Genomic DNA, 22,885 nt, shown 5'->3' on the forward strand with positions numbered 1-22,885 from the left:
AATTTGACCATTCCAGCACAGGAGTCCAATTCCTGCCTTATTCCAGAAACACTAACTTGTCAGGATTGTTGGTTGCATTTCTGTGAAGGACTAACGTTTGCAAACACAATTGGTCTGTCCTGTGTAAGTAAATGTTGTCAATAATTGGTGGCAATTGGAATAGAATATCGATTGCTACATTTGCCTAGCAATTTACACCAGTTGTATTTGAAAATTTGAATTGACCTGACAATTCTGTGCCCAAGTTATTTGTTCAGAGTGTGCGTGGTTTCTTTGAAGAGGTAGTCGAGTTAGTTTGAGCAGTAGATTTTTCTTTGGTTTTGGTCCTTGATGAAATATTAGCTTCTTTTACTTTCTTTGGAGGAATTACTGTGAGATCCTGCATAGTTCGAGTCCGAGTAGTTTTCTTTTACAACGTTTTGCTTTTTGCAGAACAGGATAGGTTTTTAGATGGGGTGTAGAGTGAACGTGGTCTATTGTATGAATGCAAGGAATATCAGCATTTACTTTATTTCTAATCCACTTTGATGCAAGTAGTCTGTCAAGTGTACGTAAGCATGATAGTGCTACATAGCTCATGCCTTCTTTAAAGACTGTGCAACCAATATCTATCAATGCTTTATCTAGGGTAAGACCTTGTGATTTGTGAATGGTGACTGCGTATGCTAGGGTTAGAGAAAATTGTTCTCTGTGTACACAGGTCTTTGAAAAGAAGGAAGTGGGCTGTTGAGCGTCCCATCTTTTAACTTCGGATAGTTTGTCAAAGAGAATATTGACAAACTGAATGTTGTTGTCACGTGGGTATGTTTGAAAACCAACAACTGTACCAAGCACTCAATTAACTACTCCTTGGTCCACGTCAAGGATACGTTTAAGCATTACTCTACAGTTTAAAGGTAATTTTAATATTATCTCCAAACCAGCTGTGTTAGAGATGGTTTTGTAAGGTATTTAGCCTTGTTGTGGCTTGACGACACATGGGTAGTCATACCATGTACGTCCAGTTTGTCTGTGGAGCAAATTTGAATTATTGGTTGCATTTCTTTTTAACATTGTTTCATTAAATTTTGAACAGCTTGCAAGAGTTGGCATCAAGGACATAAAACTGACATTTTTGTGTGCCAATTGTTCCATGACATCATGGCCTTAGAGTGCACGGATGTGCCTGGTTTTTAATATAGATTGTGCTTCTTGAGATAGTACACCAACTCTAATACTTTTTAAAATGTTGGCGCACGTGAGGCCTGCAGACTGATACATGATTTCAGTTAATTCTCTGCATTGGAAATGTTGCCAAAGGTTGACATTTCCTATGCTGTCAAGAGTTTTACGGCATAGTTTGTGCCCTAAGGTTTTAAAAATAGGTTCACCTTTAACTGGTGTTAATTGAAGAAGATCTCTGAAAACTGTGTTTTCCTCCAATGAGTTCTTCATAGTCTGTTTTCAGTACCTCTTGTAATCTGAGGTGAATGAAGGCTAACATAAGATTTGAAACCACGCTTACTTCATCTATTAGCAGCATTTTCTTTTGTTTTCAAACTCTGCATAGTTCCATTGCAGCTTCTGGAGAAAGTTTGTAATAGTCCAATTTGTTTTGGTGTTCTACTGGAAGGAGTTGTAATCGGTGTAAAGTGACACTGCCTATGTTGTAGGCAGCTAAACCTGTGGGGGTAGATACAACAGCTGACAGTTTGTTGTTTGTTAATTGTTGGAGGAACTTTGACGATTTTTGCCTGAACTAGCTTGACCACTCACGGATTGCAGTATAAGTTTGTAGTCTTGGCAGGTACAATATTTACTTTAATTTTGCACACCATGTTCAATATGTTTTGTTACTTCTTGGAAAATGGTGCGCTGCTCATCGTTTAGTTGTGATTTTAGTAGAGCAAAGTCTTCTGTAGATTGCTAATACTGACACATGGTGTTTTCTACTTCTGTCATGGCTAATTCTGCCTCATTTGCTATTAGTGGCTGTCCAAGTGGTTCTTGGCTTCCTGTTACAGAAGGTTGACTACTGTCAGGAGTGTCCACATCTAGTTGGGCCTGGAGTTCTTCGTGTTGCTGTTCATTGTGCAACATTGTTTTGTACTGTGTAAAGTTTACGTCTGTTATAGTGCTTCCATTTGCTTTGAAAGCGTCTTCATACGAGTCATAGGTATCTAGTAAATCATCTTTTCTCCATGGTTTAAATAGTTGTAGCAGGGACATGTAATACAGTTCTTTATGTTGAGGAGTTTTGAATGACAATTTGATATGATTAATTAAGGTTTGTTTGGTAAGTTTCACTAAGCTGCCTTCACAATTTGCCACTCTGTATCTACCTTTTTCATCTGGTTTAATATTATTTTTGTAAGTGAAGTTTTGGGCTACTTGGTATAGACATGGTTTCCAAAGTGGTACTCCTGTTTGGGTAGTATGTGTCTAGTAAATTGTTTTTCAAAATTTGGCTGTTGGGATAATTTTTGTCTATAGTTTCTATGTCTTCATATGATTTGATAACTCTTTCTAGATTTAGCAGGAACAAGACTTAGCCATACTATATTTTCAGATTTTCCATACAAGGCAGTACCAGTTAAACGGCCTGCAGCTTCATAGCAGCCACATTCTCTATGGGAGAGCATTTTTATGCTGAAGTTGTACAATTTCTGTGATAGTGTTTTGTCAGATGAGGTCATCCCAGAGGTCTTGAAGCTCTATTTTTTCTGCTTTGGTTAAGTAGGCTGTGACATATTGTGCAACTGAAGGGGAATGGTCTGCAGTGCACTGCACATCTATATTTGCATTCCATAGGAGGGCAATGATAGCATTTCAATAATTGATGCATTTTGATTCTTCTGTTTTTTTTATGTAATATGTGTTCTTAGGTAATTTACTTTTGACACTATGTCTAACTGAAGACATGCAGTTGTTTACTTGACCTGTTGAAACTGGTCTAGGGAAACCAAAGCGGCATTTGGTGTAGTATTTCCCTTTGTTTTTATAAGTGCGACGACAATACTTCCCACATTTGTGCCTTTGAAACTGTACAATTTGTGCATGAAGATCACGATGTGTCATTTGTGAAGGGATTTCACAGGTGACATTTTTGGATGAACTGCAAAACAGTGGCATCACTGTCTTGACCAAATTTAGGAGCATCTTTAATCCACAAAAGCATGTGGATGTGTGGTGCTCCTCTGGCTTGGAATTTTTGCAAGGGGAGGAACAGTTTTATTACAAATGAAGTGTAGCACAGCAATGAAGCGATGATGGAAATATCTTGATACATTTACAGGATCTAGAGAGCAGAGTTCTCATGGTGTTTTTATATCTAGGTTTGTTTTGTTTTTGTTTGCAGTGCATAGGAAATCATGTAAAGCTTCCCATGCATATTCTGCACAACTTAATGTCACAAACCAAGTGGGTGGGCCAAGGTTTCCCCATCTACAGCGTACATCTCTGACGTCGGAACCAGTATTCTTTTGTACCACACATGTTTGCTAAAAGATTTGTAATGCTCGACTGTAAAACCTAATCTTTTTCTTGCACTTTCTGTAGTAATTGAGTGTGCAACTCGGTAGCATAGAGTTGCTAGTTCACTTTCAAAGAGATGGTGTAATATGTATTCCACGTTTTGTCTGAATCTGGGGTCTTCAGAATACATTCATAAAGAGTGGTATTCTGATGCTGTTATTTGTGTGGATCCATCATCATACCTCCCCCTTTTCCAGTAGGAAAGGCACATGCTTCTGTTCTTTTTTCCCCATATGCTGATTGGAGATCCTTTGGCTTGTCGCATTTGGTAGGTTTCCAGTGCATCATCTATGGTGTCTTTAGAGTGTAATGGGTGAATTGTATAATGGTCTAAAATATTGGATTCTGTAGCAGGATCGAGAAGTTGAAATTGACCAGTTTCTGATGAGGCTTGAATTATTTCAGTGGTTTTCCCAAGGTTTTCTTCAATATTAATTTCTTTGTAGTATACATTGTTGTCTTTTAGATATTTCAGGGCGTGTCTAACTTTATGTAAGTCCACGAGTTGTGGCCAAATATTTGTCTTTTGTAGGTACGCCATTTACTAAGATAATTAAAGATTGATCTATTGGACGTTGCACTCCCAGTGTGTGTACATTTTCTTTGAGATCTAATGGCAAATAAACCACTTTGCCACAAATGCCTTTCACAAATTCAGAGGGAGGTAATTTTGCCATTTTTGGTTGATGGCGTATTATTGCTTGAAATGGGTGCACTGTTTGAATTATGATGCTCTCATGCAAGTTAAGTCGTTGCAGGGGTTTTGGTAGTGAGAATAATTCCAAGTTATTTGTGATGGCACATGAAGGTGTTTGCAGTTACTGCACTGCAAAACTTGACAACCAAAGTATTAAGGGGTCAGTAATTTCGAATTTGTGTTTTGCTATAAGATAGAGAGCTAATTGGAACCACTTGGAAACTTCAGTGTCTTCAATTTTGTACTGTCTACAGTTTGTGCTATTTTTATATAAAAAGTCCAGCAGCAACACATACACATGGTTTGTTACTTCAGCAGGTGTACTTTTAAACTTTAGTATTTCTTTTTTGTATGTGTGTCGTAGAAGGTTGCCATCTGTAAAGTTGCTGCTCATCTGTTGTAAAGCTATTGCATTTTGTAAGTGGCTTTAACTTCCAAAATATTTTCTCTGGATATGCTCCATTTTTTAGAGTAGTTCTTTGGCTGTACCGTGTAGAAGATTATTTAAATTGGCTAGTGCTTAAGCAGGACTTTTGGCATGGTACAGTTTATGAACCAGATTTCTTAAAGTTGTATGGTGTGTTGCTATCACTTTGATATGGTGGAAGGTGCTTTTGCCAATAGGTCCATAAATGCAGGCTAATGAATGTCCTTGTAGTCCTGTATATTTGCTCACTGAACAGGAGTCCATATTTTGTAGTAGTTTCATTTTGAATTTGGCTTTGCCTTTCACATACTGATTGAGGAACTGGCGTAAAGATTTGAAAGATTGTTTGGCTATGTTACACATTGATGTGCACGGCCATTTGTAGACTCGACGTATTGGTTCAGTGGAATGGAGAGTTGATACTAAGGTAGGTTTCTGGGGATATTTTTGTGAGCAGAGTTTCTTGTTCCATAATGGTACTAAGTTTTTCATACCCTCGTCCACTTCCATTGATGGCAATTGGGTTAATTTGCTTTTGTTTGTATGATTCTTCATTGAAATATGGATCTGTGCTTGTGGTGTGACTCCAGTCACCTCCACAGATGTTTGTGAAGCTACCTTTGTTGATATTCCGTTTATTGAGAAGTCTTCTTTGTAGTTGGTTTTGTTGGTGGTTTCATTCGGTTTAAAACTAAAATAAATAATTTCCTTTTCAGAAGGATTGCACATTCTATGAGAGCTTCTAGGATTAATTTTCTACAGTAGGTTTTAAAGTTTGTGCACAATTTCTCTCCTGTTTTTATAAGGTTCTGAAGGACTCTGTGGCGGAACATTTTTTGATATGCTTACTTGCAGCTACATCAAGATTTATAGGTGCAGTGTTAGCACTAGTGGTATCTGCAGTCTTCTTAATCACTGTTTCATTTTACATTTTGAAAGCGGAGGCAAAGTTTATGTACTGGAAGCTGGTTTTGTTTCGCTTAGTGACTGCATTAGCTGTTTGAACTTTGTGTACAAATTCTGCTAGATGTGGATTCTTATTTTGGAGACTATTTTGATTTGGTCTACTTCTGTGTTGCTTTCTATGGAGTTGCTTTTTGGTAGGCATTCTTTGGGGTCTGTTGTAGAAAGAAATTGGGTTGGGATGTTGTGTAGTGTATGCGTTCTTTGTGCATGAGTGTCCGAGTATGACAGTAAGGACGTATGTAGACGTGTGCGATTGTGCAATGGGCTGCTACTTCAGGTTGGGAAGGCTATTCTCATGTGTGTGTGTGTGTGTGTGTAACTATAGTGGTGTTCAGATGACAATAAAAAGTATGCAGCTGCTGAGGGGAAGCACTAATACCGAGTCTAATGTTGCAGGGTTAATCCAATTGTTTGTTCTAGAATACTAGAATTCTACAGTGTTTGAGTAACAGTTAGACCATTATGGCAGTATTGCACTTTTATGGATGGAAAGAGTAGGTTTCTTCTGTGTTTTGGTTTGTACTTCAGATGCTGCTGCTTTTCAGGAGAGTGGTCTTCACTGCAATTGTGAAAGAAAGAAGTTAGTAAATATGGTTGTTAATAGCACTGTTAATGTAGACATGAATTTTTGTTTTTGCAGTAGTAGTGTTTTCTGATAACTTTATTTATTTTATTCAAATTTGTTGAGCGCACATCAGCCCAGAACCATCGTGGCGCTTGTTACAGACATCTTAGTTGCAAAGGAAACCGTAGTTACAAGTAGTACATAAATTACAGAGGAAATATATACAATAGCAAGGCAGTATATTTACTCTACACAAGGCAGTGTTATTGGATTTTAGGAGACAGCAAAAAAAGCATATGATTATTTCTTCCATTTATACAGGGTAAATGGCAGGAGCTTTGGGGAAAAGCATGCAATGTATGCATTTGTGAAGGTATGGGAAATAAAGCAGAAGGATTTGATCGGTTCAGCAGTTTATTCATCTGCAGGATAGTTGTAGGGGAGAAGGAAACTATAGAGACGTGGCAAAGGGACAAAGCAACTAACTAGTGGGTGATACTGTGGTGCTTGGAGTTGAGAGTCTGAAATAAAGTAAGGGTTGCAATGAAGGGTCTGGTACTTGCGTTGCAGACTGCAGGGAAAGGGGGAGATGTATGTCTTGGTACACTGTTTGTACATAGTTGTAGATGTGATAGACATGACTGCACCTGTGTATAGTTGAATGCTGTTGTAAATTTTAGAACGGAATGGGCAACCAGCTGGAATGAGAGCTGTCTAGATTGGAAGAAAAGTTGTAGAGGCAGTGGTGTGGTTTCAGCTGGGAGCCTTTCAAATGATATTGGCCATCTGTGTGCATGAATAAAGATGCATCCACTCATCCTGGCTGCATGGCATTTTATGACACACTAGAAAGCCTTCTCCCACAATTATACTGTTATTTCTCCCATCTTTTAACATGAAATGACACTTGTTAGACAGCTGGGTGTGTTGTGTCCGATTACTATTATAATCATTCCTAAAGGAAGTTAAAATGATAAAATGTATGTTAAATATGCAGAATGTATAGAAAGGAAATTGTATGTACAACCGATGCATTACATGCTATTATGGTTGAAATGAATAGGGGGCAGTGGTTACATAAATGATGGAATGAAGAATACAACAGTTTACACATTACAGTTAGTAATATGGGTAAATACAAATTTGGAGAGCAGACAGCTTTGCAAGTGACACATGTTAATAGCAGATGGGAGACATGACAGTAAGCTTTTGTTATAGAGGGTAAGTGCAGTTACTCTGTTTATATGCATTTATACAAAAGCTGTACATGTACTGTGCGGAAAATATTCATACCTGTGGTTTGTGTTCATGCATGTGGATGTGCATGAATCTGCAAGTAGACATCTTGGAGTTTTGTAGTAGTTGCTATAGGTGCTTTGCAATCACAGCCCAATTGTACTCGGAGTGATCAACAGTGCTGAAATGTGATGATGGAGTTAGATGTAGCGTTCTTGGAAGTGATTGATGGATGGTTGTGTGACAGTTTATAGTAGCCAATGAGGGAATGGTGCAGATAGTGAGTGGAAAGGGTAGAAGGGCTGTCCCAGTGTTACACACACTGCAGACACCGAGGCTGTCCGCTGACAGGGCGTGTCGCATCCAGGGCTTCCGATCATTAAATGGGAGTGTATTGTGGGGATTAGCCAATCAGGTGTTGAGGTTCTGCTTTGTATTGAGAGAGACTCAGGGTGTTGGTGGTTGGATATATGTTTGTGAATGGTTTGGAGCAGTATGCTAAATCTAAGAATGTGGCTAACAATTTTGGCATAAAGGAGTGGAGGTGGTGTGGTGCAATGCTAGAAGTTTGTCAGGATATGGTTATAGGTTTAATAGTCCACATGTAGTTGTCCTGCACTGTGGTGCTTTGCATTTGGGCTATGTCTGTGCCCCTACTTCGTTGCAAGATCTGGAAAACTTGGTTCAGGCAGTCATGAAAGAACTTCCAAATGCCAAGGTTTTTTTTTTTTCTGCTTAGGTACCTAGGGCAGTATCCGACAATAGTTCTGTTTAGTCCTAAGCAAACTGTTGCTAGGTGTTAAATTAACCAAGGCACGTTTGCTTTTATGATTAGAGCTGGCATGTTATTTTGCAGTAATGACAACATTGATTCTGGTAACGTTGTTTACTTTAAAGAAGATGGCATGTCTATCTTTTATGGGAAATGCCATGCTGTTTTGGAACATAAGGACTGCTTTGGAGAAGCTAATGTGACGATATTTGGAGGAAAATAAGAAAAAAAAAATGTACAAAAAGTGTTTCTGAAGCATCCTTAAACAAAACAAAAAAAAAGAAAAAAGGCTCTTTTCAGAGCCAACCTCAAAGGAGAAATGGGGCACATGATTTAAAGGTTCATTCCCCACTCTGAGATTTTACGATTTCTCAGCAGACAGCACAGTTGTCAGCGGACAGCACGTATTACATACTGGGATTTTGAGGTTGAGAGGCATGCAAATTAGATTTAGCAGAGCAAGGGATTGGTCAATAAGGTTTACTGGGTGTGATGTGCAAGGAGAGACTGTCAGAAAGTCTTTTCCCTGAGAGGAGTGCAGATAGCTATGGCTGTGTGTTCCAGAAAGCAGATTGTCTGGATTTTGGGAGACTCGTGGATAAATTGGTTGGAGGTGCATGCAGATCACTGTGGAGAGGCTACACTTCTTGGATTCCTTCATGGGGAAGTGCACTGGCATGGAGTGCGTGAAATGAAGTGGCTGGATTTGGTACCTCTCTGTGCTACTTTGGTGACAGCGTCATCCAGACATTTATTGTGAAGGGAACAGTTTAGGACATGTCTCTGGAATCAATTTGCAATGAAAGGCGGCCTTGGGAAAGTCAGGACATGTTTCCAAACTCAGTAATTTTTTCTCGTATTGCACAGAGACAAATGTTGCTGCGTTCTTCATTTGGTCCACAAATGGAGAAAGCGAGGCGCAATGTCAACAAGGCTGTTTGTGCCTTTGAGAGATGTTGGCATGTCCTCTTTTCACTATGAAAATATTATGTTTCGTAGTACACACATTTTTCGCAGAGGTGGAGTGCATCTTACTTATGCTGGCAATCTTTTCTGCGAAATATACAAAATGCATTGCAACCCTTTTTGGAATTATAGCAATCCATTTTGCAGTAGGTGTTGACTATTTGAAGTATTCGAAACAAAAACAACACCACAAAAAAGGCTTTTTTCAGAGCCACCACTTCCTCCCAGAGAAAAGCAATGGTTCGGGTAAGGCAGCACCCCAAAAATTTTAGAATTCTGCACAGGGCCCTGCACTATTTGCCACTTCTATTTTTAAACTGTGAAAGGTGGCTCTGAAAAGAGCCTTTTTTGGGCAGGTTTTGTTACATTTCTTTTTTTTAAAACATAACACAGGGAAAGGAGGGGCACCAACCACCGGGATAAGAACGGGCAGGTGGAGAGAGGAAGATGTTGGGTGGGCCTTAATCGGGTAGTGGGCAGTTCTTCTCATGCTCCTTAACTGCAGTCTCGAAAGTACTTTGAAGGTGCTCTCCCTGCAGAGTACTGCAACGCAGTATATGCGCAATACTGTGACCCTCGAAAGGTAAGGGTCAACAGCATCATATATGGCCTGCGAGGCAGTTGATGGATGCACTGCCCCCCAGGAGTGTCTCTTGTGGTGGCAGGAGCGGAAACTGAGGATGCTGCAGGGGAACTCAACCTACTATGTTTAAGTTACAACCTTACAAATAGCCCCACCATGTAACAACCTTATGTGTCGCTTCATTGAGGTAGTACCATAGCTGTACAAACTTGGTTTGTCACGACTCAGTACCAACTGGCACTGAGTGCAGCGCACCTTGTTTGCATGAGCTTTCGGTACTCCCAAGAGTGGCAAACAACCTCCACACCCAAGATTCACTGTGAGAACTAGTAATAGGGACTTCCACTACTTCACCCTAGTCAGCCTCTTCATCACTCTCCTCTGCATCCTCCGGGGACCCAGACTGTTCGCCAACAAGGACCCACGCTTAGCGTGGGTGCGGCACACAACAACGTTGCGGACATGTTCGCAAATGGGACAGGTGTCCATAGGACACCAAATACACGGGGTCGGGTATACACGTGCAGGTGTTCTACGGATAGTGTTTGTGTCCCCAAACTAATAAAAGTGCAACACACGTGTGGCAGACAGTTACGGACAGGCACGATGTTCGTAGGACCCAAGGGTGTGATACGCATGCAATTAAATGTGCTTCACAGCTATGCGAACAGGCTATGTGTTCTACAGACATTCATTCTGGTTGCAGACAATGCTAACGGGGGAATGTTCTTAGGACACCATAATTTGAATAGTTGCAGACAGATTTAGTGTCCTTAGGACACCCCCATTTTGCTCAATTGCAGACATACCGGACACCCGCGCTGTCCGCAGAGACCCTAACATTGAAGTCTCATCATAATGTTTTTCTTGTTGGGGAGTTTTTGGGGATGGTTGGCTGGGACATGGAGAAGGGGTACAGGTACATGTGGGATAGTGATAAATGTATTCCTTTATATGGTCCTCCACAAAGTTTAATAGAATGAAATTTGTCTTCAATAGATCCATTTTTTGCTCTACTAGCTGCAGATGATTTTCCAAGGTGTCCATTTCTGTATTATTTTTTAATGTCTGTATAGTCTGTTAAAAAATATAACTAAACATAAAGTAACGGCTATTAATTGGTTTAGAGAAGTGTAGTGTCTACCATTTGTATCACTGTTTCACTCATTTCGCCCCGGGGAACATTTTCTTCTAGCCATTCCAAAGTACTAGACATTTCTGTGTAAAAAGAAAGAAATTACTGTACCCTATACTTTATAAATATATAAAAATGAATGTAGTGTACTTAGTAGTTTCTTTAAGTTTTGCTGGTACTGCTGCACAGTTGTGCAGTTGATTTTAGCTGTGTAGCTGGAGGTAATTCGCTGCAATGGAAGCATAATCAAGTATGTAGTTCATCACACATCTCCAGATGACCCCTGACACTTTTTTGCCAACATTACATTCACAACCCCTTGTAGGGACTTCCTATGAAAATGAAGTGCACCTGTGATGTCATCAGTCATATTGGTGATGTCATGGGTGTTATTCTTAGCAGTGCATGGTGGTGCCGTGAGTTATGGTTGCTTAGCTTACCATAACTGGCAAATGTCAGGGGTTTTACTTGTAACCCTTTAACAATGGGTTTTCACTGAATTTCATAGGTTATTAGTGCAACTAACCATAACGTCTACGAATATCTGACTTAATTGCGGACCTTCCGGACAGTGCCACAGGAACATATGCTGGCGCGTGGCATGACGACGTGTCCAGAGAACCCTTACGCACTTCACGATAAGATCCGTGCTTCGCGGACAGTTCAGAATTGCATTTTCTACTGATCTAGGAACTTTCAACTTCAAAATTTTCCTTGCACAGCTCCAACACATCCATTAACAATCTAGTACACAGTACATACTTTTAGCAAAACTGCTATTTATCTTAAAATGGAGTCAGCTAATGCCATCCCCTCCTCCCCAAGAGACACCACCACTGCTATAATCAAGGAGCATGAGAAACACTGCCCCCTACCTTAGAAATAACACGTGCAACATTTTCCCCTATCCACCTGAAACTCCATTGGTGCCTCTTCCGTCATTTCCCTCCCCACGTTTGGTTGTAAGCTCTCCTGCCAAAAATAAAAATGCATCCAAAAAGAAAAGAAATGTTCCTTGGTACCACCTTTCACAGTAAAAATACAAATCTAACAAAAAAAAACAGACTCCATCTACTTGATATTTCTCAGTAAAGTACATAGACTCAATAAGATTTTCCAACATTTGCATTTTGGGTTATGCTAATGGTAATATTATGGAGTTTATCCCCCGTTCCAGGGATGGAACGGTGGATACTGGCCTGGCAGCCCAAGCGAAGAGAGGGTGGATAACGAGGTCTCTGGACCATTATTCCCGCATTCCAGCCCCTGTAATTGGGGGATGAAGGCCATTAGCACCCTAGGTTCCCAAAGTGGGAACCCAGGGTGCTAAGGATTTGTCTTCCTAAACCGGGACGCCTCCGGCATCCCGGTGTAGGAAGGAAGATGGCCACCATGGAAAGGGAAGGTGGGGTCCATTCAGGGCCCCTGTTCGCTTTCCATGGCACCCTGCAGAAGGCAAGAAGAGAACTCTATGACCATATTACCACAAGCACATTTTCTTCCCTTTCCAATCTATCCCAATTTCGAATAACTTTACCACAAAGTTAGTCCCAGCTGGACATGGCCACTTTAACCCCATGTTTTGTCCCTCGTGGTCATGGGCAGTAGACAGATTGTCCGAATCATTACCTTACTCCATGACCCGGACAATCTGGCCACAGGCTACACCTCAGCGACCAAAAGGTATCACTATTTTTTGTACCTACATTATGACTTGTCAAAAAATAAAACACGGGCACATTCGCAAAACCATGCTTTCAGGTCCTTCTCAATGCTCCTTACACATGTTTGCTGGAAATCCACCCAAGTTTTATTTTTTCAAGTGTTAAATGATGCACATACAATCGTCATATAACCTAGCACCCACTTGACAAAAATCAATTCAGACTTTACAAAAACATTTATATCTAGATCTATAATCTTGTGTAGATTTGTCAAATGGCACCACATGTATAAGCCTTTACAACATTTTTTGGGACCCCCCGCCAATTCTGCTTACCTCTTGACAAAATCCCACTGAACTTTGCAAAAACATTTATATCCATTTGTATTATCAGTTTGCCAAATTAAGTTTATATTCGTCAAATAGCACCTAATTTATAAGCCTTTACATTATTTTGCCCCCCCCCCTCTAATTTTGCCCCCTCTTGACAGAATCCCACCAAACTTTGGAAACTCATCCGGGATCAGGTCAGGAATAGAATTGCAAAATTACATGCAGTTCCATTAGTGGCACCAAAGTTAAAAACCATCAAAGAACTGCTTTTCACCAAACCAGTAATGCAGAGGTGTCCGCAAACTTTCACAGGACTGTCGCAAACATCCGGACTGTTCGACTTCTCGCGGCAAAAAATACCAGTTTTATTTGCTTCTTGTGGCCATATTCCATCCCATCCTCATCACCCCAGAGATTATTTGATACGTTTGACAAGTGCAATGTTTCTTTAAATATATTTTTACCACGATGTCCGGGAATCCAATATGGCGGGCGTTTCCAAAAATCTGACGCACCTCACGCTTCATGCCAAGCAATCAGCGAACATGTGTGTCTGCAGACACACCAATCTGTGTCCTGTCCGCAGAGCGAACAGGGAGATGTGTACGCGGAGTGGACATAGATATCACTAATCTTTTTAGACCTACTTTTTCGTCATTTCACACTGGATGGATTTATACCAAATTTTCAAAAGCACGCTTTCGGGACCAAGCCGCTGCTCCTGCCGTAAATTTGGTGCAAATCCATCCAGAGGTTTGAGCTGTAGGCGTGAGCAAAAATTTTCCCCCATTCACTATGGGAATGAAAGAAATTTTGGGACCCCCTTATAACTTTGCCCCCTGCACCAAACCTCACTAAACTTTGTGAAATAATTCAGAGTGGGCATATACTATTTTTTGTGCAAAGTTTGGTGAGGATTCGTCCAGGGAGAGGGAAGTTATAAGCCACCCAAAAAGTGCTCTTCCTATGGGATTAGCAATTTAACCATAACTACACGGCCAATACTGTGGGCCGTGTAATATATTCAGTGAAAAAAACTTCGTTAGGGAAATTATGGTTACAAGTAAAACTGAAAACCCCAGTTATGGTAAGCTAAGCAACCATAACTCGCGCCACCACCATGCACTGCTAAGACTAACACCCGGGACATGAAGGATATCACAAATGGAACCTTGCAGAATGGCCAAACACGTAAAGTGATTCTGGATCTAGGAGGTCAAGATTATTTTTATTTTTCATTTAACACAATTTGCTACTACTATACAATTTTCTAGTTTGAGTCGGGATCGTTGAGAAGGGTATTGTAAATATATACATATTTTTTTTTAAGTATAAAAGTAGAGGGAGAAGTTAAACTGTCAGGCATGCGAGACGTCCTACCACTTAAGGGCAGTGGGTCAGAGAAACCGATCCTATTGGACTACAAAGTATGTTGCAAGGAATGCATTATGAAGCTTGTAAAGCAGCCAGGATGAGTGGGAAGAAAGCATACAGGAAGCTTCCAACCCACGTGCAAGGAGCCTCTAGGTCAGGAGTTGGCAACCTTTCAGTATAGAGGTTTTACACTTCAACTGCCATCACCCCCTGCCAAGAGGGTTTTTGGGAGTTGTAGTCCAGAACATGGAGAGCTGCAGGTTGCAGATCACAGCTGTAGGGTGTCTGCACTTGTCCAAATATAGGGGACCATGAATTTAGAAGACTACTAGCTTGAGCCAAAGCCAACAGGGGCCAGTGGACAGGTCATGTTTATTAGATTGGACGTTTAAAGTGCAGGATGTCTTGCCTGGCAGATGGGGGCAGAGTGCCTTGGCGCCAGAATTGTGCAAATTTATGAAATGGTTTTCAAAATAGTTACAAGAAAATTCCTTCTACCCTTGCACGAGCAAGTCTGTCCAGCACACAAAAAAAATTCTAATACAAGCACAGTGGAGATAGCCAGGTAGAAATTGCGTTTTAACTTGTCCCAGAAAGCGCCAACAAGCAATATCATCAGATCACATTCGCACCTCTGGCCCCCAACAAGCTGCATTCACATATTACAATTACACTTGTTTCGGAAGCACCACCACTCAGATTAACTAGGAAATGGTCCATCAAGGCGGGAGGACAACCGTGCAAAGAAGCTGGCCAGGAATAGGCCCTGCGCACTACATCTCATTGAAGCCCAGTACTTGGTAGCAGTGTGCTACTACTCTTAACTTGTTATGGCACAATCCTAGCACTCTCTGCTTGGGCGTACTGGTAACAGTGCACAAGACTTTTAAACTTCTATATTATTGAGCATTCTGGCTTAGCGGGAAAAGGGCAGATTTAGAATGCAGCAATCTGTTGGTTAGAGGGTGACCCTCTAGACAACCTGCCACAAGAGGCAGTGGGATTGGAACACTTCTGCGTTAGCTCCGGTAGTCAGGTAGCACCTTTAAGTGAAGTAAGCACCAGTGTGGCATATAGTGGTTTCTTCAGAAAGTCATCCTTCAAATTGATTACGTGTTGTTCAGCATAGTCAACCTGGTTAACACATCATGCATTGCCCTTGGGGACTAAATACAGAGTGTAACTGCACTGCTCCTACATTCCTAAAACTCCCACTTGTGCAGTACTGATCAAACGCATAGAAAGTGAAACCAGTGTGATGGAGGAAAGTCCCTATGGAGAGAAAACCAAGACCATGTTGCCTGCAATGATAACAAAAACAAAAGAGAAAGACTGATACAATCATGGCAAGAGGGTTTTGGGAGCTCTTTGGGCTCTAGTCTCCACAAGACCCGATTCAGTAATCACTTATAGGCAATGGACCTCCCATGCATTAGAAGGCTAGCACTAACCCCATCTCTTATTAGGAATGGAAACTACTGAATTAAAATGTATGAACGCCAGCCCCTCAAGTGTCCTAAACCACATATTTCCTGCATACCCAAGACCCCACAAAATTATACTTCTGAAAAGCTTAGCGGGGATTGAAATCAGTTTAGAAGTCCATGTCGATAAAAATTGCATTTAAACAAGTAATTTGTAATGGCTAAGAACGTTTCTAAATCAACAGAAAACGAAAATATAGCATGCTAGACGGCTTCTCAGTAGGATAGAATATATTCATTTGTATAACAAAACCAGATGCCACCCACTTCTAGGCACTGTAATAAATGGAGTACCAGTTTATTGGGTATGAACACCCATCAGCCTCACACGGATGAATAATTGAGTCAGTCTTGATGGGATCCAAAGCCAGCATGGTGAAGGCTAAACAGATGTGTCCAAGTGTCTGATTATATCCATCATACCAGCCGGAAATCACATGTTTCTATAGGTTTACATACATGCATGAATTTACCAACGGCCTACCCATTGATGCAGAAATGAAAAACAAACGAAAAAACAGCTATAATAGTATGTGACTTTTGGGCAATCAAAAAAAATTGTAATTTACAGATGGATTGGGCATAGAGTGTGCAAAAGGAGAACATTTAAAAGGAAATAAAGGCAAAGATCTTTGTTCTGCATCAGTGGCTTTTAATAAAGAAACATCGACAAAAGTGGTTTTCGTTGAAAACAAAAATGAGCACTCCATTAAGGAGTTTAGCAAAATATAAATAAGACCACTATTAACTTAGAGCAAGTGCTTCAACAGACAACGGTTCCTGGGATTCTCCGATTGATTTGCTGACCTCAGCTGGGATTAATGCAGTATCCTGCGCAGGGATGGTTTTGGGAGCCATGTAACCACTGAGACGTGATGCAAGGCTCCGCTTAGGACGAGGGCGTCTCACCTAAGGACAAACAAAACAGTCAGACTTGCACAAATGGCTAGATGAGTAAAGCATGTGGTTGCCATCAGTTTGCACATTTTTACAGAGTATGTGGCAATTACAGATAACCCGGTGTAGGAAAGGTTTCCACGGAAGAGACGTAGTGACCCCTCTGCACAAATGTTTTGTTGATTAAGCGAAGTTTGAACCAATTGTCAGACTGACAGTCTGAAACAATTCAACGTTTTTAATTTTATAAACTTAGGAAATTAAATGCATCCCAAAATAAATACACATTCCGTCTGTCCACATTTTGAGTGGCAAGTATCAGTCAGATTTATAGGGCATGCACAAGTAGATTCTTTCTTCACCGTTTGATTGTACTGGAAAATAATGACCCCTGACGAGGCTTTTAGATCGATGAACACTTAGTTAAAGCAGTAAACAGACAAACATTGAACGGTAAAACAGGACTGCGGCACAGGACTGCGGTGGTGCGGGGGGGGGGGGGGGGTGGGCGCGTTCGAACGGGCAGTGAGTGCCACCGTTTGGCATGGCCCTTGCACTTTATTGCTGACGGGAGGCAATCCCTTTTTATACAGTGTTTTTATGCACGCTGTATACAGCCGTGCTCGTTAGTGTTATCTGCAAAGGGCAGCACAAACGGGATATGCATCAGAAGCGTGGACAAGTGGAAGCGATCATTCTTTAATACTGTGCAAGGTGGATGTCTAACTGCGATATGTAAAGTAGTGGGTAATAACTTTGGGTTCTGTGTGAACCATAATATAACGAGGCATGTGCAAGCAGAATACATGGTTATACAAGATGGAGGGCTCAAAAGTCCTCCTATGAGACCATCTCACCAGTCTCACTTATTTTACTATAGGAGGAGAGGTCACCATCAGGCATGTCATAGCAAATTGCGTTTTCGGTATCACGGCAGGTACATGACTTGTGCCGTGGAAGTAACAGTGCAAGAGTTAATGCTCGTTGACAGAACCTTACATATAACTGACAAATGATAATCCTATGAGAGCGACTAACAATATGAGCAAAATCTGCCCACTGGGTGTGCCCAACGGACCCAGTGCTCCCAGGATCCATGATCCAAAGGACCAGCCAGACTTAGTCATTGTGTCGGCGGGCAACAGTATTGTCTATGTGGGTGATAATGTCAGTGATATTACTGGCGTAATTTGGTATGAATGTGCAGTAGTCACTTTTCACGACTGCGCAGGTGCCACCCTGGAGGGCTGGGGCAGTAGAATGCTTTGGGCCTTACAATTTTAGCACAATGGTAAGGATGGCCAACTGCTCATGGGACAGCGGGGAGAGGGTAGCATTTGCAATCTCTTCCACCAGGCTTGACACCTTGGACAAGTGGTCTCAGTTATCTGAATCTCTAAGCCTGGCATGATGTAACCCCCTATGGCGAATAATGATCCCCGCACCTCCCCCCCAGGCCCCTCCTTTGTTAAAGTAGCACAAGAGACCAGTGGCTGTGCATGAAAGGTAGAGTGCTGCTGGCTCTCGCATAACCAGTACAGAGGAGGCAGGGTTCATGGGTCCTTCCCTTTAAGCTCTGTGGGACAGAGCAGTTCTACAGGGAACTCGTTCGATGGGCTGGTCAGTTGATTTGGGGTGAGGCAGATATATCCCCACTGAAAGGGTATGGGAAACTGGGCGGGCAGATCATGGGACAAATGTGAGCACACCCAACAGTCAGGTTAAAAATGCATGCATACTGCCATGAGAGGTGCAAATAGGTATTCTCGCTGTGGGCCCAGGGATGCGCCGTGGGACCCTCATTATCATGGCAAGAGGTGCAGGAAAAAATATATATACATTTATGTGGACCATCAGCATGAGGTGTACAATCACTACAATGAGAGATGTATCCGGACATTGTTTTGGTGAGGCTCCCAGAGGGCGCTGGTTCACACGGCCAGCACAGGCCCGGGGACTGACGGAACAGCTTTGGGGGACAGTCCTTCACCTCAGGCAACGAGTTTGGCGAGATAGATACCGAAGCAAAGTGGTTCAAATGTCCTCGATTAATGCTTTCAATCGAATGTTCCAGTGAAAGGTCTTCAAACGACCATGAATGTTTGAGCGAAAGGTGAGGGTTCAAACGCGCTGGCACTTCAATGGCAAAAGGTCAGGGTGTAAACTAAAGTTCTAGCAAAAGGGTTTAAGGGGAGACAGCAGTTCCAGAAGCAACAGTTCCAATAACAAATGTTTCTCGTGAGCCACCCTGCGTTACAACATCTGCAGGTACCAGAACCCGACAAACAGGAGGGTCAATGAGACGAAGACCAGCAGGTGGTAGCAGCAAGGGCAATACTGCATGGCTGCTGAGGCCATGGTGGAAATTGTTTCTTTGCTCAGACGCCGCCTCACGGGCAGGCTCATGGTGATTGGCAGGCAGGATCACGTGGTGAGTAACTTTCCCAAGCACCACTATGTTCAGTGTTTAGGTATCTTTGGTACTCTGCCTCGGGATTGCAGGAAGTATCTGGAGCTGGCTGGGTTGACAGGTCCAGGGGTGCGTCAGGCTCCCGAAGTGGTGTACCAACAGAGGAACTTGTATCAAGGTTGTCCCCTCCGGAGCCGAGATCGCCTGGTGGAGGAGCTTTAGCAATAGCCCTTGCATGGCTCTCACGATGGTAAAGAGAGACCGTAATTTCAGGTTCTGTTGCAGCATTTTCATGTACTGGCTGATGGTAGGTAGGGCTCTGGTCTGCCAATGCAGGTTGGTCTGCTCCAGGAATGCAGGACGGTTCTGGCATTGGGAAGGTTTTAGCAGCAACACAAGCAAGTGTGTCGCAGGTCTGGGCAGTGGTGGTGCGTGACCCAGGAAGATAGGTAGTCTCAGTGATGTTATCAGGTGGTGGTGGCACCTTGCGGCAGCGGGAGGCGTGGTACCAGACTGGGATTCCGAGACACTTCACAGCCAGTTTGGTGACCAATAGGACCTGGAACGGGCCACTCCACCTCTGCTGGAGAGACATCTTCCGATGAAGAATTTTCACCAAGACCCAGTGTCCTGGTCGAAGGGGATGACGCGGTTCTACTGCTTGATCGGGCAGGGCCTTGTGGACCTATGCGTGGAGAGAGTGAACAGTTTTAATAAATGTGCATCAGTACTGGATTAATGCATCATCCTCTAGGGTCAAGTTCAGGGCTCGAGCAACTGAGTGGGGTTTGGGGGGGCATGTTCCCATTCTTATTGGGAGCTGTGTGAGGATTTCATGGGCAGATGACTAGTCTTTTCGCTGGGGGGATTGTTCTTCATTGCTAGTAATACTACTGGGAGGGAATGGGGCCACTTCAGACCGTCTCTTTGCAGACCTTGCAACTTAAGGTCACCTTTACAGTGTTCTACGTGTGCGCTGGAGTGTGGGTGGTAAGCGCAGTAAAACTGCAGGGATATTTAGTGCTTTGCACACTTTCCTGATAACCTGGCCAGTGAAATGGGTACCTCGGTCGCTGTCTATACATCAGGGCAGTTCAAACAGAGGTATGAACTCCTCCAACAGCTTTCTGGCCACAGTAATGGCATCTGCCTTTCTGCAGGTGGAAGCTTCTACCCCCACCCTGAAAACACATCCATCACCAGAGAAGACAGGCAGGCGGGGAGTAGTATAAAGTAGATTTGCACGTGCAGAAATAGCCCACTAGGTGAGGGACACGCAAGTAGACTTGCAGGTACCACTCTCCCAAAATTATATGACAAACATGTTATTGTAGTGTTCATAGTGGTGCTGGGCCATAGATGACAAACCGGGTGCTACCCAGTCTATGGTGGAATAGTGTCATCATGGCGTTTGTATTCGAATGGGCCACCCCATGAGCTTCATAACCAGGTAAGGGTGTGTGGGGAATCACAAGGAGTCTGCCCCAAAGCTCTACCTATTCTGAACCGAAGTCACCTGCTCAGCCTCAGAAGCTTGATCATGCAAAATCAGACTGACGAGACATGGGTGACCTTGGAACTGCAACACAAGACATTCATTAGGAGCCAGGGGCCCTCTGAGGGCTGCACCATCTGCCAAATTGTTTCCTAGGGTGGTAAAGGACTGAGGGGTCATGACCCTTGCACTGGAGCAGGGAATCTAACAGGACTGCCACATTTTCCATTCTGTTTGGGGGGTTCCCGTGGACGTCAGGTATCCAAGTTGCTTCCAGTGAACCCAGTAATCATGAACCACCCCGTGGGTGTAGATAGTTACTTACCACGGGCCAGAGTACATGCACGGGTTAGGGCCATGAGTTTGGCTACCTGGGCTGACTTGGCAGTCAGTATGGTTCAAGGACTGAATGGGGGTGTACACCAAATACCCTGAGACTAGTTCACCAGTTGAGGAAGGGAGGTGCACGGGCCATACGTGAAGGGGATTAGTTCTGGATTTTCCAGAAGCACATCAACCAAGTCAGTGCGAGGGGACAATAGTGGGTCTACGACCGCCTGGCAGCCGTGAGGCTCTCCCCCTTCCGGGTCAGCAACAATGAGGCAGGGTTAAAGACAGGGTCACATTAGAAGCATTAACGAGCAGCTTTTCATACTTTGGGAGACAGAAGTTGGACACATGTTGGGTTTTACCCTTTAACAATGACAACATGGCATGTGGGACAAAAATCATGACTGGATGCTCCTGGACCAGGGAGTACGTATTTTTAATCAATAGGGCAGCAACGGTTTGCAGACATACAGGAAGCCCCGTGGCCACAGTGTCCAGGGCCACACTCTGTAGGATACAGAACGGTGCTTGTCACTCCGAATCTGCACACCTTGAGCAAACCCGTCACGCTCCTTGCAAAAAAGGACAAAGGGCTTGCTATTCTCCAGCAGCCTCAAGGCTGGAGCTGTTGCGGGCGACTGCTTAATGGTGAAAAAGGCATCTTCTGCTTTCTGAGACCATGGCAGAGGTTGGAATCATGCGTATGGTTTTGGAGGGGCTTCATGATGGCTGCAACCCCGGGGGCCTACGTCTACAATAACCAACCATCCTGATTAACCCCCCACCCCCATCTGCTTCTTGGTTCGGGGAGCCTCTAAATCATGGAAATCCGATATCAAGGGACAGGTGTCTTTTCCCTGCAGAGATTTCATGGTCCACATATCACACATGTGGCAGACATAACAAACTGGTCTTTCAATGCCTTGCGTCCCTTTTGGGCAAGCACTCTCAAACGGACCAGGGTGTCAGCCTCCCCCTCTTTGGAAAATCAGCAGATCACCTACGTTCTGCACCAGCGTCGACGCTCCTGGGAACTGCAAAGTCCAAGTCCTTCACAGTGGGAGAGGAGTGAATGTATATTGGGAGTCAGTTTATGCTTAAATGCGAATAAATATGGACTGTTTGGGACTGTACAAAAAGGCAGAGCATAGATCGACAATCGGGACATAACCGGCAGTCCAGGTGATACATGACACTGAGGCAGGATTTGGCACCACAGGAAAAGACGGCAACAGCTGCTTTTACTATGCGCAAATCCTGAATTGAACGGTGCTCATCCTTTCAGTTTTGCTTTGGTTCTGGACAATGATACCTTGTTGGAGCAGGAACACTATCATGGGGCAGATGCCTTCCTCCTTCTGGGTAATGGGATAGTGGGGTATGCAAGGGAATGGTTTGGCAGGATTCAGGGTGTGCTAGACAGGCCTGGCACATATGCAAAATACTGGGTACGAGTCGACCATGAACAGGTCAGGACCTAGTCCAACAGCCTCTGCCGCGGACAGGTGGGCGTCAGATTGGTCATTCGGTTTTGAGGTGGTTCTCTTGTAACACAGCTAACACCTCATGCTATATGAGTGGGGATATCTAGATGCACACCATCGTGGAGCAGTGAATGGTGTAAATCAATTTACACAACAAATCAAACCCAAACAGATTCACTGGAGAACATGGCCAGTATGGGCCCAGTTTTTGGACATGTATTCCTTTTGAGCCCATCATATGGGGTGCGGAATTCGTGTTACTCCTATTCCGATGGCAGATTTTGTCTGAGTGCAGGGTTTGAGAAAAATGTGCTAACCCTCAGCGTGGAGCCAGATGCTTGTCTACTAAACATGAAACCTTCTGGCCAGCCACATTAGTCAACAAATGGGGCTGCGGGATCAATTGATATGAGCAGTGCAACAAGGTCAGGAGCCAAGAACCCCCCCGCCCCCCCCCCCCCCCCCCCCCCCCCGACAATGGTTATGAATGGTGACTGGGGCAGACCTCGAGCCGCCCTGCCTGGAGAAGCTAACTGCCTGCCCAGTCATATGTAT

General features: G+C 43.2%; 1 protein-coding gene across 1 annotated transcript in view; it reads right to left on the reverse strand.

The window, feature by feature from the left end:
- Nucleotides 1-16,345: 16,345 nt before the first annotated feature.
- The window catches only part of GTF3A (general transcription factor IIIA), a 152,452-nt gene continuing 145,912 nt past the window's right edge, over nt 16,346-22,885 (reverse strand). Inside the window, exon 9 of the mRNA XM_069639704.1 lies at nt 16,346-16,623. Within this exon, the coding sequence (XP_069495805.1) occupies nt 16,459-16,623 (165 nt within the window). The 3' untranslated portion in view covers nt 16,346-16,458. The remainder of the gene's footprint in view (nt 16,624-22,885) is intronic.

The sequence above is a fragment of the Ambystoma mexicanum genome, chromosome 7q (assembly GCF_040938575.1).
Source record: "Ambystoma mexicanum isolate Mex_15411 chromosome 7q, UKY_AmexF1_1, whole genome shotgun sequence".
Classification (NCBI taxonomy): domain Eukaryota; kingdom Metazoa; phylum Chordata; class Amphibia; order Caudata; family Ambystomatidae; genus Ambystoma; species Ambystoma mexicanum.